The sequence below is a fragment of the Poecilia reticulata genome, chromosome 16 (genome assembly GCF_904066995.2).
Source record: "Poecilia reticulata chromosome 16, P_reticulata-male-v2, whole genome shotgun sequence".
NCBI classification, from domain to species: domain Eukaryota; kingdom Metazoa; phylum Chordata; class Actinopteri; order Cyprinodontiformes; family Poeciliidae; genus Poecilia; species Poecilia reticulata.
In genome coordinates, this window is record NC_088845.1 from 1733905 (window position 1) to 1753627 (window position 19723).

At 44.1% G+C, this 19723-nt stretch overlaps 2 protein-coding genes across 2 annotated transcripts in view; one reads left to right on the top strand and one right to left on the bottom strand.

Moving 5' to 3' along the window:
• gabbr1a (gamma-aminobutyric acid (GABA) B receptor, 1a) overlaps positions 1-5882 on the top strand; it is a 105193-nt gene extending 99311 nt beyond the window's left edge. Inside the window, exons 23-24 of the mRNA XM_081597566.1 lie at positions 817-960; positions 1839-5882. Of these exons, the coding sequence (XP_081453692.1) occupies positions 817-960; positions 1839-2123 (429 nt within the window). The 3' untranslated portion in view covers positions 2124-5882. The remainder of the gene's footprint in view (positions 1-816; positions 961-1838) is intronic.
• Positions 5883-7166: 1284 nt separating this feature from the next.
• Positions 7167-10144, bottom strand: tnfb (tumor necrosis factor b (TNF superfamily, member 2)). The gene is made up of 4 exons (XM_008431038.3): positions 9220-10144; positions 9075-9129; positions 8929-8988; positions 7167-8384 (listed from the first exon to the last, which is right to left on the bottom strand). The coding sequence occupies exons 1-4, from the start codon at positions 9406-9408 to the stop codon at positions 7939-7941; spliced, it is 750 nt and encodes a 249-aa protein (XP_008429260.1). The 5' UTR covers positions 9409-10144; the 3' UTR covers positions 7167-7938.
• Between the last annotated feature and the right edge of the window lie 9579 nt (positions 10145-19723).

The window sequence follows — 19723 nt, forward strand, 5'->3', positions numbered from 1 at the left end:
AGCCTGAGGCAAACCGTCAGCCGCTCACAGTAGAGTAAAAATGAAGGTCAGACCTGTCGGAACAAAGTTCAGGCTGAGCGGATGAAAATTCAGATTTCAGTGTTTTGAGTGGAGTGCATCTTTCTCTTCATGTCAAGGTGAAGAGGGAAATGTTGTGCATTGGAAAAAAAAACTAGTTTTGTGCCTAAAAAATAAAACTTTAAAGACCTTCTGCAACAGAAGCAGGTCAAAACTACATCAAACTCAAGTTTACGGCTGTGAAACCAGGAAAACCTGCAGGAAAAACTGACTTCACAAAAACCGGTGCAGATATTTAGAGAGGAAGATCCCAACAGCAGATGCATCATCAGACGGGCCAGAGAAAAATGTCCTCAGTTAAGAGTAGCACTACTTCAACATGTTTTCACTCAAATAAATGTTTCTATGCAAATCATTATTCAGCTAAGAGTAAAGGAATATTTGGTAAAAAACAAATCAAGAGTTTAGTTTATTTACTGTTTACATTTAGCTGACAGTGATGCAGACGTCACTTCATTATATCACTAAAACATTTATAAATGAAATAAAACTAAAACATTCTTTTGTCCTTCATTTATTGAAGTTACTCACACTGAGTTGGGTTTTCAGAAATGTTACTCCAGTAAGAGCAGCAGTGCTTCATAATAAAGTTACTGAAGTAGAAGCAAGCAAAGTATTTTTTCCAGAAGGTTACTCACACAAATGTAACTGACTAAATGTAACTAGTTACTTCCCAGCGGTGTCCATCAGTTCTTGGGTCGGGCTCCTGACCCTGCAGCTCTTTGCTTGGTGGTGCAGATGCGGCGCCTCATCACGCGCGGCGAGTGGCAGTCAGAGCAGCAGGACACGCTGAAGACCGGATCGTCCACCAACAACAACGACGAGGAGAAGTCCAGGCAGCTGGAGCGGGAGAACCGGGAGCTGCAGAAGATCATCCAGGAGGTGAAGGAGCTTTAGCCAGAACCCAACCAGAACCCAACCAGAACCGCTGTTTACAGCTGTAGTCTCCCATCAGAACTTCTTGTTTCTCTGTGGGTTTTCCGGTTCTGGATGAATTTACAGAACAGTGTTGGGTTTTAGGTATAACTCAGAATACTGTGATCAGGTTCTGACCCAAACGGGCTGAAAGTTACAGCAAACTGCATGGATTATTTAAAACCTAATGTTTGGGTGAACCACGGTGTGGACATCCATCGATTAGCAGATTTACTCCACATCGTTTGCTAATTTCTTTGTTGTGCTAATGTACACAACGTAATCGTTTGGTGCAACGCTACCCGACGCTAGCCGGTGTTAGCCGGTGTTAGCAAAGCAGCCAATCCACGAGGGCCATTAATTTTCCTTTGTGCTGATTGGTTGTTCCCCGAAACAGCAGAGATGATAAACTGCTTACGTTAGCCTCTGTGCTAGTGCTAAGACGGTTCCAACTGTGTGTATTAATGCATATTAAAGTATATTTTATGGTGGCTGCAAGATACACAGCACACAACGCAACAATCCCCAACACAGAAGCAAAAACCACAATGGGGGTTATGTTAAAATGTAATTATTCCACCAAATTTATCATCACTTTTATTTTAGCACAAATGTTGTTTTCGCATGAAATTCCAGTTCTGGTTTAGGAGAAATCCCATTGTCCCCCTTGTGGTTGCCTGCTGTTGCTGCGTCTTGCCCCCTGTGGTTGATTTGTCCCTTTTGTTGCTGTGTTTAAACGGGTAGTTTATATTAATGCTTTGTCGCTTGGACAGAATAAGAGTGAGCAGACGAAGGACTCTGCAGTCGCTAGAAGGCTAAAGCTCTCCTGTCATCGGGTTTTCTAGAAAGAAGAGAGGGTGTCTGCACTTCGCAACCAGCTGGCCGAGCGTCAGGCAATACGCAACCGCCGCCAACCCACCTCAGGCCAGAATCAGAACCACAACGCCCCACCGCCCGCGTCCCAGACCGATCCCAAGTCGCTGCTTCCCCCTCCGGGATACCCCAACCCCACCGTGGACAATCACTCCCTGCCGCCATCCTTCTCCAACTCGTCCAGCCTCTACCCGGCGGACAGCAAGATGAGCCGCAACCACTGTCACAACAGCCAGATCCCGCTGCTCTACAAGTAGGCGGTGAGGCGGGGGGAGGCCGGGGGGATCAGGGTGGGGCTGGGGTGGAGGGGGTGGAGGGGGTGGCGGACACACGAAACACAAACAGGACACGACTGTGACGGTCACTCTGCTGGACAGGAGTCCACAGGTCAACACCCGTCCTCACCGTTCTGCATCCAAACCCAGAAACGAAGCACACATGGCGGCCGCAGCCAGCGCCTCCAGAGGTCAGAGGTCGTCTGAACGTTCACGCTCTCCGTGGAGACGGGGATGTTCTTGGAAAAACGTGCGTGTTTGTGTTTTTCTGCGATTTCGTCTCCGTCTGGTGGGGTTTGTTCCTCATGCAGTAGATGGTTTTTATCGTTCTGTAATATTTGATCTGTTTCGTCATGGAGGTGTCGTCTGATTCTCTGTTCACTTTTCAGGAGAAAGCTGAAAGCTACAGACTCATAAAAGCAATGTACAGATTTTATTCAACGTTCCTGGGAACGCCGCGTGTATCCAAAAGTTGTCATGTGATTTATTTAATAGCCATACCCTGAAGGTCAGGGGTCAGCATGTGTGGATGTCTGTTGTCCAGACTGCGTTTCAATATAAACCTTGACGATGAATGGAGAGCAGAAGAGACGAGCTGGGATATTTCTGAAGCTTCATTAGGTTTTCATGTTTCTTTTCTTGGGGATTTTTAATTTCTTGTAATCTAAGATTGTTCAGTTATGAAAACACACACAGTCTCACATCCTGCCGAGTTTCTGACCCGGTTCTGGTGTTTTAAAATCAGACAAATGAGAAACTTCCTGCTTCATTAGGCCTCATGAGGGATGTGCAGCTTGTTGCTTCCTGATATCAAGATCAGGAAACAAATCAGCGGATAGGATCTAGCCCAGTGGTTCTTAACCTGGTTCGATCGAACCCCAGGGGTTCGGTGAGTCGGTTTCAGGGGTTCGGCGGAGCCTCTGCCGCGGAGGTAAAGACACACTTGTGTAAAGTCGTGATGACGCCCCGCTTTGCCATCACTTGCTGCAGAGGATCACGTTACATTGCTGAGCCAATCAGAGGATCACGTTACATTGCTTAGCCAATCAGAGCTGCAGAGGAGCCCTGATTGAAGGAGCTCCACTCTCAGCAGGGATTTGAACTTGTGTCTTTAATTACTTCAGCAAATCTCAGTTTTTACCAAATTCTGTAGCTTTCGGTGAACTTCTAAATCTGCTCCTTAGTCGCATCTTTTCGGGTTTGCTACTGCCTCTAGTGGCGTGGGGGTGGTAACACAACTAATATAATTACATTAATAAATCAGAATACTGCGAAGTCATTATTATTTATTAATTTTTCATTCTCTTAACAATGTACAGCTAATCAAATGATCTAAACAAGATCTTAAAGTGGTTCCAGTTTCTCTCGATGACCAACCTGTTGAAACTGTGGCACATTTTAAATACCTTGGGTCGTTCCTGGACAGTCAGATAAACTTTGCTGAAAACACTGACTATATTTTGAAGAACTGATCTCAGAGACTTTACCTTTTAAGAAGACTTGGTGATCTTCTTAAAGTGACCCAACTAGGCTCTAGTTGAGTCGCCCATATGTCTTGAATTTGGGGAAAAAAAATTATATTTTATTTATCACTACAGAAGGGCTCAGTGAATGACACTGGTGGGTTCGGTACCTCAAAAAGGTTAAGAACCACTGATCTAGTCATAATCTGTAAATGATGGAAGAAACTGAACTTCCTTCAGTTCAGGTTTATGCAGCAGAACAAAGACATCCTGCTCATCAGTGTGTCCAACATGCTGCAGGCTTCATTCCCCTGTGGAGGACATGTAGGACAGCTGCTGACCTTCCCAGGGGTGGAAGGTCGTAAGTTCACCCTGAGGTCAGACGATTAACGTACAAACCACAAAAAAACCTGATTCTCATCAGCCAATCGGAGAAACTGGAACATCTGGGCCGATTGGAGGCTCCTGATGGACACATCCTACTGACTGACCGGCACGGTGGTGGAGGAATGATGCTCTGTGTACCAAACGCAAACGTTTCTTTGTTCTAACCCTTTTTCAGCAAAGCTTCGGCTCTTGCATCATCTCACCTTAGAGCAAAATTAACTTTTAATTTTGCAGCTAAATTCTCTGAATTGGTCCTTAAAGTTTCTATATTTAGTTTTCTGTGTAAATTTCTTTAATTCTGCAAGATTAAGTCTAAAACTGTGTCAGTGCTGCCCTCTTTGGGTGGAAAGGTGGCTACTGCAGTTGAGTTCTCCTTTTGCTTTATGTCACTCAGTGGCGCCCACTGGTGGTGAGTCAGGAGGTGGAACTGGTGCTTCACATGTGATTTATTTCTCATGTGAACACGCAGTGGAGCGAGTCTCTGGTCCGACTGCAGCACCACATTATGTAATAAGGTCAGACTTTAAAATGTGATAAAACGTTAAAATCATGCGTCCTAATAACCGACACGACACTGACGGACCGAAAGCTGCATTTATTGGCCAAAGTTTCAATGTAAATGTGATCAACAATATGATTATTAGAAATATGATGATTAGGATGAACACAGTTCATTACATAATGTGGCCACATTATTAAATCATCATTTATAGAAAATGCTACCTCCGTATTTTTTAATAATCGTTTCACAATCTAATAATATTATTACATAATGCAGCAGAAAGTATTGCAAGGATTTTAATAAGTTTTGCATCAATTATTACATAATTTGGTTTTAATTATGTTTTTTTTTTGCATTTTAAAACCCAGTTGCTTTTTTACATAATGTGGCGTTAAAAGGACGAGAGAGAGAGAGAGAGAGAGTGAGAGAGAGAGAGACTGCAGAGGTGAGGAAGAGCGAGGAGCTGATGGCAGAACCGCCGCTGGTTCTGATCACTCTGCGTTGCCTCGTAGCTCCGCCCACTTTTGTTTATTTCCTCCGGAGGTTTTGCGTTCACAGCGAGGTCAGTTACACTTTAACAGCTCAGTAATTGTTTGAAACATGGTGGCAGGATAAAACCTGGGAGACATGATGGGACTGAAGCTAAAGATATTAAAAAAAACCTCAATTTGTGTCCAGGTGTCTCATTATGCCGACCCCCAGGGGTCAAAGAATAAATCATTACATGAGAGAGAAGCTCTCTGAGACACTTCTCCACTAATGAACCGTGATGTTGTTGGCGCTGTGCTGCTACACGACGCCAACAACTCCTACGCCGTCCTGAACGCATCGTTCCTGAAACGCTTCCACTGCAGCTGAAGTTTCTCATGTATCTGATTGTCTGAGCTCAGTGAACTCATCAGGACTTCAGAGGTTCACACAGCCTTCAATATATAAAATACTGTAGCTGACCTTTGACCCCAGTCATGTTGTAAATTTGCCATTCAGGTCTGGGTCAACAGTTCAGCATCAGAAAAGCGTTTGGTGAATTATTCTGAATCCAGATTAGCGTTTGACTGCTGTTGGTGTCAGAAAGATGCAGTTTTAGATTCAACAGCAGGAAAAGCTCCTCCTGAAACGGCCTTTAAGTGAGCCGCAGACTCTAAACGAGCTTATTCAGCTGATTTCAAAACCTAGACGAGACGTTTCAGCGGCTTGGCTTCAGCCTAGTTTGCTCTCTTCCTGCAGAATATGGAAGATGATGATCATAAATCCTGCGGTTGCAGCAGCACCTGGCTAAACGCCTCACACCCCTGAACATTTTCACATTTCAGCTTCATCCTGTTTCGCTGGGACTTTATCTGAGAGGTCAAAACAAAGTGGTCCAAATTTTCAAGTGCGGGGAAATTTTTTTTTAAAAATATTTTTCTAACTGATTTAGATCTGAAAAGTGCGGCATGCCAGTGTAAAGAGCACCTGTGAGTGAATAGCTTGTAGAATGCAGGTGAAGCTCAGGTTTTCTCCCTGGACTGTCCAGATTTAGCTCCATCTGTCCACATAGCATGATGCTGCCACCACCATGCCAATCACGCGACTGAAGGAGCTTCTACTTTGTTGTTTCCCTTACGTGGCAAATTGCCGACTATTGGTTGCCATGGCAACTTCTCACAACTCTGCACTACTTTCTGCTGGCCATGAAATCCTAAAAAGCCGCCTGAGGTCTGTGGGAGCAAAGGGAAAGTCAGTGGGGTGTGAAAACTTTTTGCAAAGCTTTGTGGATAAACGCATGATTTCTGTTGCACTTCATCTCTGTGAGCTTTTTCTAATTTTTATGAAGATGTTCATTAATAATTGTTTTTTTTTCCTTTTTGTCCTTGAATGTTTTGCAAACGTGTCAAAGTTAAAGATGAAGGAAGAGAATCAGTTTTACTCTGAAGGAACGACCAATAAGCTCCATCCGCAGGTGAAACTGGTTCATCAGATATTCTCCAGCTGCTGGCTGTGAATCTGCACTTCAGCCCAAACCATGACGGACGTTCAGTTTTACAGTTTCAGCTCAGTGGGTCGGATTGTGTAACATATGAATGCAGCAAAGCCACAAGAAACGTTCTATTATCCTGCACATGTATGCTAATAAACATGGATTTGGGGATATTTGTACACACTATATCTAAAGATCTTAAATGTTAATATATTTCAGAGTATGTGTATGCTAATATGTGGTGATATGAATAAATAGTTTTTTCACTGGACAAGCCGTCTCCTGTGGCTCCACTAGGGGTCACCAGATGTCTGTTTTCTGACTTCCTGAGACATTTATAGTGGTTCTTCATGTGAGGTTGGTGGTGTTTGTTTGGAGACATTTTTCTGGGTGACCTGTGGGAGTGGAAACAAAAGGAAAAGCTCATTAAGCAGAAAGTTGGTTTGTTTTCAGCAGCCGGAGCCTCATTACCAGGACGATGGGCGCAAACGCAGACAAATCGCTCCCACTGCTGCCACTGTTAGTGTTCAAGTGTGTTTTTAGATGATGATGGTGTGATGCAAACCAGCTGTGGTGTAGTCCCATGATCCCACAACACACACACACACACACACACACACACAGAAAACAGCTTCCCGTGTCGTCTCAGTTTCCAGCTGACTGAAGGCAGAGTGTGTGGTAATGGTGGCTGAGGAGAGGAGGAAGGTTGTAGGGTGTGTTACTGTGTTACTGTGTGTGTGTGTGTGTGTGTGTGTGTGTGTGTGTGTGTGTGTGTGTGTGTGTGTGTGTGTGTGTGTGTGTGTGTGGGTTGTGAGGGGGCGTCACCGGGGAAAACCCGATCTGGGCTGAGACTTCTGCGGGCCTCCACCTGACACAGCAGTCAGTGGGTCACTGAAAACGAGCAGGAAATTCCCCTCCGCTGCTGTGAGCTAACAAAGGAAGTATCTGCTGGCTGGGGAGGAATTTCAAACAACTTTTGCCAACTTTGTGTGAGAGCGTGTGTGTGTTTAAGAGAGAGGGTGTGTGTGTGCGTGTGTGTGTTTAAGAGAGAGAGGGTGTGTGTGTGTGTGTGTGTGTGCAAACTGGAACTTCCAACACGGCTTCAAGTCTCTCGAGTCTCACAAATCTACTTCAGTTTTTGTTGATTTTTCTGCATTTTTATTCTTATTAAATATAATATTAAACCAAAAATCCCACAAATTTAAATACCAATAAATATAAATAAATATATAAACGTAAATAGTGGAGAAATACACTTCAATCTGCCACAGCAGAAGTCTAGTCTTACAATCTGAGATCAACATAAATAAAGTCAAAAAGTGCCTAAAACAGATAAAGTTTCAAACTGTTACAGTTCATAAAGTTCCATCTCCATGGAGATGTTAGCATTTCTACATCACCTTCAGGCTGAATAAAAGTGTAAAAATGTGCATTTTTCTTTTTAAACCCTGTCCAGGATCAGTCTCTTAGTATCACAGCGGCGGCTCAAAGCGCGAACACGCCAAAGAAGGTCTTGCCCTCGTCCGTGTCCAGCTCCTTCAGCTGGTTGGTCTCCGTCTCCAGCGTGTCCCCTTTGTCCAGCTGGAACACGGCGCCCAGGTAGATGGTGCTGTAGCAGCCGTGGCCCGACCGCTCGCCGTCCTCCTGGACGTTCTGGCAGGCCGACCTCACGGCGCTCAGCAGGGACACCTTGGTTCCGATGGCCTGAGACATCCTGCGGACGCGGTGGCTGAGGGACGGCGGGCGCCACTCGGCCTCCTGGTCGCTGGACCGGGACACCCGGAAGGACACCTGGCTGTAGACGAAGTACAGGCCGCTCTCTGGGATGATGATCTGGTTGTTATGGAGACGGAAACCGCCCTGAGAGAAGGCCTGGCCCACGCGGTCGCGCCACTCCACGGCCGTCGCGTTGCTTCTTTCGTCGTAATGACCTGAAAAGATCCACAAGTTAAATCTCTGCCTTGGAGCCGCAGGAGGGTCAACATCAACCAAATGTTTCTGTCTAGTTTTAGTGCAAACATCTCAGTCCACTTGGTAAAACATCATTTCTTTATCCTGAAGAAAAAGTTCTGCTTCCACGGATGGATTATTTCACTTATAATCTCCCAGTGGAACTAGAACTTCTTTATAGATATAAAATAATTATTCATTTAAAACAAACTGGAAACTAGACCAAACATACCTGGTGAGATTTTGAAAAATGTTTGTTTTTCCTGATTTTGTAGTTATTCATATCAATTATTTTCATTTTGAGCCTGAAAATATCAAAATTCCCACATAACTCCATGTTTTGGTCCATCTGATGTAATTTTTAAACATTTAATGATGTTTTGGTCAGTTATCAGTACTTCAGTAGACTTTATTTTTCCTAATGACTCATTTTTAGGTAAACTTTTGTAAAAACATGTTTGAGCAGTGAAACTCTTCCTTCAGTAAAACGTCTGGCAGCAGCAGCAGCAGCAGGCCGGGACTCACCTTCTAGATGAATGGCTGCTTTTGCCTTTTTGCTCATTTCCTTCAGCGTGGAGTGAGCGCCTGAGGAGGAGAAGACAAATATGAGCTCAGATGATCTGTAACCGAACTTTCTGTCTTCAGGTGAATAAACAGCAGCTGATGCTCACCTGTCGCCTCATCAGAGTCCATTCTGATTGGTGCTGCTGTGTGTCCTGCCTGCGTCTGGAGGAGAGGAAACATTGATTAAAAACATGCTCCAGAGGTGAAACCAGACTTCAGATTAAACCCAGACATTCAGGAGAATCTCCTTACTGTTGAATGTGATCTTTCCAGCTGGTACCAAACGTAGAGCCGGGCGCCTCCAAGGCAAAGCGCCAGTAACAGCAGCACCGCCAGCATCTTCCACAGCCACCCTGTGGACGACTTCTTCTGCACCAGGACCTCCATCCTGTCCTGAGGCCCGGCCTCCACGTCACCCGCTGTGATTTTGTATCCCGTCATCCTCTGGTGTCCGACTGAAACACTTGGCAGTCTGCTGGAGCCGGCAGCCCTCTCTGCTTACGCCTGTCTTTGAGTTAGAATGAACTTCTGCCAGCAGGTCTCGTAGTATTTATGCTCTGGCGGCTGCTCTTGCAGAAGGGAAACTCCAGTTATGTCACAGTGAGCGGAGAGAGGCCGCAACTGCAGCAGAGCACCGCAGAGGAAAGAGAAGTCACAGAATTTCTCTGTGTGTGTGTGGAGCATTGCGCCACGACGGGAGCTGCGGTTTCAGGACGGGAAAGTGGATGGAGTTTTTAAGAAGGACAGATTGATCCGCAAACACTCAGACATGAGACAGACTCAGAGCTGAGGTTCAGATGCCAGAACAACGAATAATCCACACCTCAGCCTGCAGTAATCTGCTGCCGGCTCGACCTGCGCAGCCGGAACCAACCCAGGAGTTCAGTTTTCACGCCAGCAGTTGATCTCTGATCCAAACTGTGATCAGTTTAATGCAGGGCTGAAAGTTCAGAGGTCACAAATACAGCAAACGGATGGTGGAGGATGAGCTCCACCACACGGTGGGCAGGAGTGGAAAACATAATTACTGTATTAATATTAATGTTCACTCAGCAGCCAAAGATGTTTTAAAAAACACACCAAAGGAAAGAAAGTGAATCAGAAAAGCCATCTGTTGCCTTAAAGTGATTTCTTTTTCTGTATGAGCTGATGTTTGTGTCTTTGGGTGAAAAATCCTCTGGAAGTTCTGTTCAGTCTGAAAAGCAAAACCTGGCAGCTCCCCGCTTTCTGTTTCACAACATGGAGGTGATGCAAGCCACCCGTCCGGCCGGTTCCTTCTCCTCTAACGCTCCCGTCTCACTTTCTCTCCTGACTTTCAGCGGACTGTCTGATTTCATCCCGAAGCTCCGCTCAGCTTTGACTTAAAATCAGTTCTGATCTGGAGTCAGTCAGATTCAACCCAGCGGGTGTTTGTGTCCTTCAGTCCGGAGACGCTCATATCGTTCAGAAACGATGGATTCTCCTGGCGACATTATGCATTTCAATCAAATCAAGAATTTTATACTGGACTAAAAACATGCCAATGCAACGTCTGCATGAGTCCAAATTCTTCAGCTTCCCTCTTTCAGTTTGTTTTGATGCTCCAGCTGTGACAGAGTGAGGAGTGAAGCTGCAGAATCTGTCCTGATCCGGTGTGGAAGCAACAGCATCTGACTGTAAAACTCATAAAAACCACAGAAGAAACGCAGAGAGCAGATCCAGCATCGGAGGAGCAAAACCACAACAGAACCTCCAGAACCACACAGATCCACACGATCAAGGATTCAGGATTCTGGGTGATTACAAACCAATGTGAAGAAAAAATGTCAGCTTGAACGGCAGGAACTTTCTTTGGAATGAGATTCTGTCTGGGATAAACATCTAAGAAATACTGGTTGCTATGGTTATTCCCACAATCTGAGATTAAACACTGGAAATAAGACATTCCAAGTTAAACAAAAGCGCATAATCTCTAAACATAATCTCAGCTCAGGAAGGTCTGGTAATCTGATGATTCAGGATTTAACAAGACCAGCTTGGTTCTGTCGGCTGAACGTCTGAAACGCTGAAATCTGATAAAGAACTGATCAATTAATCCATCAGTCCTGTTTTTGGACTGTGAGGAAGTCGGGGGATCCAGAGAGATCACTGACATGCAGAGGGAGAAGCAACAGAAAACCTTCAACCCGTCGGATAAAAACTGTTCCACCAAACGAAGCAGAAACTGCATCACTTCAGAGGTCGAGCGGCTGTAACTGACCGTTAGCCAATCATTAATCATTAATCATCATCGCTTCCGGTTTCTGCTTTCATCCGTCCGTCTCTGGTTCTGGACGCTCCTTTAACTTCCTGCCTTCAGGTTTGTTCATGTTCATGTTTAAGCCCACAACCTAAATGATAGAGATTTTTTGGTATTATCATTTTGTTGTTACTTTAGTTCATATTCAGATTAAAGTGTTCTCTTGTTTAAACTGTATGTGTGAACTGACCTGGAAGTCACAGCTGCCTGTTATCTTCATGTGAAACAGTTTGACCGAGATTTGAACCGGGCTCAGATCAGGGGCCAGATGTTAAATTGTTTTACGACCTTTGCTTTGTTTAGGTAAAATGTTTTACGACCTTTGCTGTTTTTCCTCTGCTGTCTATCTTGCCTATCCTCCCTCTTTGAAGTTTGAGAATAAAAGACAAGCTGTATCCAAAGATTGGCAGAACGCTCTGTGAACAGCTCTGAGAAGCAGTTGACAGAGTCTTCTCCTTTTGCTTGCAGAAGTTCAGTCATAAATTCATATACGTTGTCTGTGGTTCTTTTATGTAGGTTCTAGGAAAATACCTATCATTTTGGTGCCGAAACCCGGGATCTCTCATACCGACCGCTGTCAGGCAGAGGAAGACGCGCTGAATCCATGCATGGCCAGAGTCAATTGGACCTGGAAAGAAAGACCCAGGAAGTAGAATTCTTCGCTGGGCCAGCGCCGTAGGTCCGACTTTGTCTGCCAACGGCGGAGTGACGAGATCCGACTGGACAACCCGAAAACTACAGAAACGTAGGTGAATTTTAAAATGGCTATTTTAGTGGTTTGAGTTCCCTTGTATGATGTCGCTCTGCTAAAACTCTGTGGTTTGAGAATCCTTGTATGATGTCGCTCTGCTAAAACTCTGTGGTTTGAGAATCCTTGTATGATGTCGCTCTGCTAAAACTCTGAGGTTTGAGAATCCTTGTATGATGTCGCTCTGCTAAAACTCTGAGGTTTGAGAATCCTTGTATGATGTCGCTCTGCTAAAACTCTGTTCGAGGAGACCCCATAAGGGTAAGTCCTCAGGCGGATAGGAAGCTTGTCATTGCTGTGTGGTTTTGATTTTTTGATGGGTAAAATATCACTGGTGCTGAGTTATCTGACAAGGCAAAAACAGATAATGTTGCGCTAAATCGTAGTCATTACTGTGCTTATATTGCTGGTTTGCTACTGCTGCTTTGTGTGTGTGAGAGTGATTGGAGGTTTAAATACCGCTCTGTGTTTTACCTCATATAAAACAGTGGATTTAAGCAGCAAACCTCTTGTGGATGCAATAGGCAAGATTCTCCCACTCGAAAGAGTCGAAGCGGGGAATACCACAACAAGGTATTTTAATTGCTGGCCCACTGAAAAGAGCTCCAGTTCATAGGACTCCCTAGGAGTCAACGAACCTGGACCAAATTTAAATAAATTCAAATAAATAATATTTTTAAGCTGAAATTGCAAGTGTTTTAAATATGGGAAATAAACATTCTTGTAATTCATCACTCGGTAAGGGCGCCGATGGGGATGAAAAGTACATGCTGTCCAGGTTTCCTGGTAGCACTGTACACATGAAAAAATGGAGAAAGAAATATAAAATAGATGGAAAGCTAAAAATTGATCAATGGCAAACAATTGTGGGAATTTTGGAGAGTAGTGTAGAAAGAAAAATGGGAATAAAAAAAAAATCTAAAAAGGAGAATGAGCTGAGGTGTGCTAAATTATGGTTAAATGAATCTAAAAACTTAATTATAGAGAAGGAAGAAAATAAAGTAATTCCAAGCACACGGAATGCTGTAGCGGTGCAGGGAGAGCAAGCTCCTGCAGCCACCTCTCCCCTGGCTGCTTCAGCAGCTCCGTCTGCTCCAGTATCAGCCGCTGCTGTTCCAGCAACACGACTGTATCCTTCCCTAAAGGAAGGGACACAAAACTTATATATCTTTAGACCCTGTACCTTAGAAGAGGTCAGGAAAGCTGTGAAAGGATCAGATGTTTTTCACCTGGAGAAATTTGGAGGTTTATATACCTCTGCCTTTTCCAACGACCGGACAAAAGGCCGTGGAAGAGATAGAGGCAGAGGAGGTCACGATAGGCGAGGACCCCAAAATAACACCCCACAAAATCTACGGTATTCAAAAGGCTGCTGGATTTGTGGCAATATTGGTCACTGGGCAAGAAACTGCCCTTCAAAGAATGTTGCACGGGGCGACAAGAGGGGTGGTGGAGTGAGGAGACCACAAATAGGAGAAATCCTCAGCATAATCAGACTTTACCACACCCCAAAAACACAAACCCCCAGTCCAAATTGATGAAATGCTAGAGACACGTGCATGCAGTTTAAGACGTTAAGTAAAACCATAAAAGAAATTGAATTCCTGCAAGAAATCAGTGTATGCAAAATAATTTTCCTTTCCTGAAGGAGGAGAAGCAGGAAAAATAAAACTAAATAATAAAATTGTCCTCAGAGAACAATGTTTAATGTATTGTGTAATATTATAACACCAACTTGGTGAAATGATTCTTAGCTGTCTATCTGGAGGGGTCAGCGGTCAGAGTAAGGTACCGACCTGGACATTAACCAGCCTCGTAAACTCTCTTAGGCCTTGAGAGGAGGGCTGCCCGCTGACTTCACAGTCTGCAGCACTGAGATCAACAAATTTAGAGAAATCCATTGTTCTCTGGTGAGACATGTCTTAGATGAAGTTAACCTAAACTTACATTCTACATTTTACAAGTTACTGGTGAACATGATGAAAGAGACTACAGCTTTTAACATGTTTCATGTTTATATGTGTTTGAATAAGGAAATGGTTTATGACTTCTTAAAAAGTTGGATAATAAGTGGCTAAAAGCTATACGATGAAAAGAAAAGAAAGTTATAATTGACTCTTATTTGCTTCTTTCCTTTTCCTCTGTCTGAGCCTCGCTGCGCTGCGTCTGACCTCTGACCTCAGCTCAGATCTGTCCTGCCAATCAGATGACTCCCTCCTTTATCACCAGCCAGTTGATAAAGAAGCGAAAAAGGACAGGACGATTTCTACCAACTGGACACTGAAGGCAATAAAGTGTCCACTGGTCCTAATTCCTTGACATCTGGGAACTGCCATGCAGCAAAACTACTGTATGGAGTCCTGCTAGACGTTTGGAAAAAGAAAGCAAACTGAACTGTTTGCCGCTTGTTTCATTGGTGGACAAAGGGACGGTCTGGACAACTTATAAATAATCCAACACCAGAGCCAGTTGGACTGACAGGGAGCAGGAGAAGAGACAGAGGGGGGGACCAGCTGGAACACGCGGCTCATCCTTTTTTGATTTGTTTTCATGGCTCATGTCTGGTCCATGGTGGACTTTACTGTTGAAGCTCGTGACACCTATTCTGATTGTTTCGGTTCTGTTCTGTCCTTTTAAGGGTTGCATTATTCCATACCTACGAAGTATGATGTTTAAGACAAGTAACACAACTGTTGTCAGTTATCAGCTAGCAAAGGCATCCTATGAGACGAATGAAGATGACTTGTTTTGAGATTCTGACGATTTTCTGTGCAATGATGATGTTCTGTAATCACTGAACGGATTAATTCATTTGCTGAATGATTCCTACACCAAAAATGTGAAAACAAGTGGTGTTAGGGATGTGAAAACTGCGTTTGATTTTTTGCTGTTTCTTTCTTTTGTTTTTGTTTATTTCATTTATTCATTATGATCATTGTGTAATTTTTATGTTTAGACTAGGACAAAAAATGTATATATTTTGCATTTCTTGGTTCTATTTTATTTCTTTTCTTTTCTATGCTTGGCTTTTGAATAAGGTTTACACACATGGTGAAATGATAAAAAGGGGGGAATGATAGAGATTTTTTGGTATTATCATTTTGTTGTTACTTTAGTTCATATTCAGATTAAAGTGTTCTCTTGTTTAAACTGTATGTGTGAACTGACCTGGAAGTCACAGCTGCCTGTTATCTTCATGTGAAACAGTTTGACCGAGATTTGAACCGGGCTCAGATCAGGGGCCAGATGTTAAATTGTTTTACGACCTTTGCTTTGTTTAGGTAAAATGTTTTACGACCTTTGCTGTTTTTCCTCTGCTGTCTATCTTGCCTATCCTCCCTCTTTGAAGTTTGAGAATAAAAGACAAGCTGTATCCAAAGATTGGCAGAACGCTCTGTGAACAGCTCTGAGAAGCAGTTGACAGAGTCTTCTCCTTTTGCTTGCAGAAGTTTAGTCATAAATTCATATACGTTGTCTGTGGTTCTTTTATGTAGGTTCTAGGAAAATACCTATCACTAAATGTGGCTGGTTTCCTTCCTTTCTGATGGTTCTGTTCAGGTTCAGCTCAGGTTCTGTTCAGGTTCTGTTCAGGTTCAGCTCAGGTTCTGTTCAGGTTCAGCTCAGGTTTTGTTCAGGTTCAGCTCAGGTTCAGCTCAGGTTCTGTTCAGGTTCAGCTCAGGTTCTGTTCAGGTTCAGCTCAGGTTCAGCTCAGGTTCTGTTCAGGTTCAGCTCAGGTTCTGTTCAGGTTCAGCTCAGGTTCTGTTCAGGTTCTGTTCAGGTTCAGCTCAGGTTCAGCTCAGGTTCTGTTCAGGTTCAGCTCAGGTTCAGCTCAGGTTTTGTTCAGGTTCTGTTCAGGTTCAGCTCAGGTTCAGCTCAGGTTCTGTTCAGGTTCAGCTCAGGTTCTGTTCAGGTTCTGTTCAGGTTCAGCTCAGGTTCAGCTCAGGTTCTGTTCAGGTTCAGCTCAGGTTCTGTTCAGGTTCAGCTCAGGTTCAGCTCAGGTTCTGTTCAGGTTCTGTTCAGGTTCAGCTCAGGTTCTGTTCAGGTTCAGCTCAGGTTCTGTTCAGGTTCAGCTCAGGTTCTGTTCAGGTTCAGCTCAGGTTCAGCTCAGGTTCTGTTCAGGTTCAGCTCAGGTTCTGTTCAGGTTCAGCTCAGGTTCTGTTCAGGTTCTGTTCAGGTTCAGCTCAGGTTCAGCTCAGGTTCTGTTCAGGTTCAGCTCAGGTTCTGTTCAGGTTCTGTTCAGGTTCAGCTCAGGTTCAGTTCAGGTTCTGTTCAGGTTCAGCTCAGGTTCTGTTCAGGTTCAGCTCAGGTTCAGCTCAGGTTCTGTTCAGGTTCAGCTCAGGTTCTGTTCAGGTTCAGCTCAGGTTCAGCTCAGGTTCTGTTCAGGTTCTGTTCAGGTTCAGCTCAGGTTCAGCTCAGGTTCTGTTCAGGTTCAGCTCAGGTTTTGTTCCGGTTCTGTTCAGGTTCAGCTCAGGTTCAGCTCAGGTTCTGTTCAGGTTCAGCTCAGGTTCTGTTCAGGTTCTGTTCAGGTTCAGCTCAGGTTCAGCTCAGGTTCTGTTCAGGTTCAGCTCAGGTTCTGTTCAGGTTCAGCTCAGGTTCAGCTCAGGTTCTGTTCAGGTTCTGTTCAGGTTCAGCTCAGGTTCTGTTCAGGTTCAGCTCAGGTTCTGTTCAGGTTCAGCTCAGGTTCTGTTCAGGTTCAGCTCAGGTTCTGTTCAGGTTCTGTTCAGGTTCAGCTCAGGTTCAGCTCAGGTTCTGTTCAGGTTCAGCTCAGGTTCAGCTCAGGTTTTGTTCAGGTTCTGTTCAGGTTCAGCTCAGGTTCAGCTCAGGTTCTGTTCAGGTTCAGCTCAGGTTCTGTTCAGGTTCTGTTCAGGTTCAGCTCAGGTTCAGCTCAGGTTCTGTTCAGGTTCAGCTCAGGTTCTGTTCAGGTTCAGCTCAGGTTCAGCTCAGGTTCTGTTCAGGTTCTGTTCAGGTTCAGCTCAGGTTCTGTTCAGGTTCAGCTCAGGTTCAGCTCAGGTTCTGTTCAGGTTCAGCTCAGGTTCTGTTCAGGTTCAGCTCAGGTTCTGTTCAGGTTCTGTTCAGGTTCAGCTCAGGTTCAGCTCAGGTTCTGTTCAGGTTCAGCTCAGGTTCTGTTCAGGTTCTGTTCAGGTTCAGCTCAGGTTCTGTTCAGGTTCAGCTCAGGTTCTGTTCAGGTTCAGCTCAGGTTCAGCTCAGGTTCTGTTCAGGTTCAGCTCAGGTTCTGTTCAGGTTCAGCTCAGGTTCTGTTCAGGTTCTGTTCAGGTTCAGCTCAGGTTCTGCTCAGGTTCTGTTCAGGTTCAGCTCAGGTTCTGTTCAGGTTCAGCTCAGGTTCAGCTCAGGTTCTGTTCAGGTTCAGCTCAGGTTCAGCTCAGGTTCTGTTCAGGTTCTGTTCAGGTTCTGTTCAGGTTCAGCTCAGGTTCTGTTCAGGTTCAGCTCAGGTTCAGCTCAGGTTCTGTTCAGGTTCAGCTCAGGTTCTGTTCAGGTTCTGTTCAGGTTCTGTTCAGGTTCAGCTCAGGTTCTGTTCAGGTTCAGCTCAGGTTCAGCTCAGGTTCAGCTCAGGTTCTGTTCAGGTTCTGTTCAGGTTCTGTTCAGGTTCTATCTTGTCACTCAAACACAATTTTGAGCAGATAAAACTTTTTCCATCTCAGATTATTTTTACCCTTTTTATTGTTTTTATTAATCAATCATGATCAACAGAACCGTTTTTTGTTTTGTTTTGGGTTTTTTAACCAAAAAATACGAAACAGGCCATTAACAAAAAATAAGTGATTGGTTCATCGTTACATCACTCCAACCAATCAGAGAAGAGCTCATTAAAACGTATCAGTCAGGGGAAGCTGCGCATCAATCCACACAAAGGAGCTCCTACTAATTACTCACTGAAAGGGGTGAATATTAATGTAATCACTTATTTTGTCACACCATTTTATTCCATTCTCATTATTTTCTAGAAATTATTTTGTTTGTATTAAAATTGATTTTTTTGTGTAAAACCCAGTTTTGTTGATCGTTATTGATTTGTAAATGTTTATCTGTGTGCTTTTAATTCACCTCATAATTTATATACACCAAGTATTATTTATTCTTTTTTTTTAAAGAAATGCATTAAAAACTGTAGGCACGTCCTTGTTGCTCATCGGACCGTTGGTGGTTCTGTTTGGTTCCGGCCACGTTGGATCTTTAACTTCCTGTGACGCTGTTGCCATGGCGATAGTGATTAAGAACCACGAGGCGCCTGAGCAGCAGCTGCTAATAACGTCTTCCTTCCAGTGAGTCACCAGAATGACGTCTTCACGTTTCCAAATGTGTTAATGGGATGTTTTATTTTGGACTCCGCCCCCACGCAATGACGTCCTTCCTGTTGCTGGACTCTGTCCTCCATCTTGTTCTGCTCCAGCTTCCTCCCCGGACCGCAGCGCTCCAGATGTTCCAGGCGGTTCTGTTGGACCGTCTTCCACTCTGCTGCCATCAGAAGCTCCTCTCAGCAGAATCTGCACATCCTGCTTCCAGCCAGGTTCTGATGGTTCTGGTGGTTCTGGTGGTTTCTAATGGTTCTGGTGGTTCTGATGGTTCTGGTGGTTCTGGTGGTTTCTAATGGTTCTGGTGGTTCTGATGGTTCTGGTGGTTCTGGTGGTTTCTAATGGTTCTGGTGGTTCTGATGGTTCTGAAGGTTCTGGTGGTTCTGAAGGTTCTGGTGGTCCTGATGGTTCTGATGGTTCTGGTGGTTTCTAATGGTTCTGGTGGTTCTGATGGTTCTGATGGTTCTGGTGGTTCTGAAGGTTCTGGTGGTCCTGATGGTTCTGATGGTTCTGGTGGTTCTGGTGGTTTCTAATGGTTCTGGTGGTTCTGATGGTTCTGATGGTTCTGGTGGTTCTGGTGGTTTCTAATGGTTCTGGTGGTTCTGATGGTTCTGATGGTTCTGGTGGTCCTGATGGTTCTGATGGTTCTGAAGGTTCTGATGGTTCTGGTGGTTCTGGTGGTTTCTAATGGTTCTGATGGTTCTGATGGTTCTGAAGGTTCTGATGGTTCTGAAGGTTCTGATGGTTCTGAAGGTTCTGATGGTTCTGATGGTTCTGGTGGTTTCTGATGGTTCTGATGGTTCTGAAGGTTCTGATGGTTCTGATGGTTCTGAAGGTCCTGATGGTTCTGATGGTTCTGATGGTTCTGATGGTTCTGGTGGTTCTGGTGGTTTCTAATGGTTCTGGTGGTTCTGATGGTTCTGATGGTTCTGGTGGTCCTGATGGTTCTGATGGTTCTGAAGGTTCTGATGGTTCTGGTGGTTCTGGTGGTTTCTAATGGTTCTGATGGTTCTGAAGGTTCTGGTGGTCCTGATGGTTCTGATGGTTCTGGTGGTCCTGATGGTTCTGATGGTTCTGATGATTTTGGTGGTAGAACCAGAACCACTCTGGGTTCTGTGATCTCTGCTGTATCCAGATTTAAACTTTGTGTCTCGTCTGGTTTTGGAGCTTTAATTATTTTATTTTATTAATAAAATGTTTTTGTGTTTTTCTTTTATTCTGTTTTTATTTATTTATTCTGTTTGTTTTACTTTGTGACGTTTCTTTCTTTATATTTATTATATTAACTGGTAATTTTTTATTTCTTTCTTTATATTTATTATATTAACTGGTAATTTTTTAATTCCTTTATTAAACTCGTTATTATTTAATTTGGGTTTTACTGTTTTTATTCTTTTATTTTATTATTTCCTTCATTAT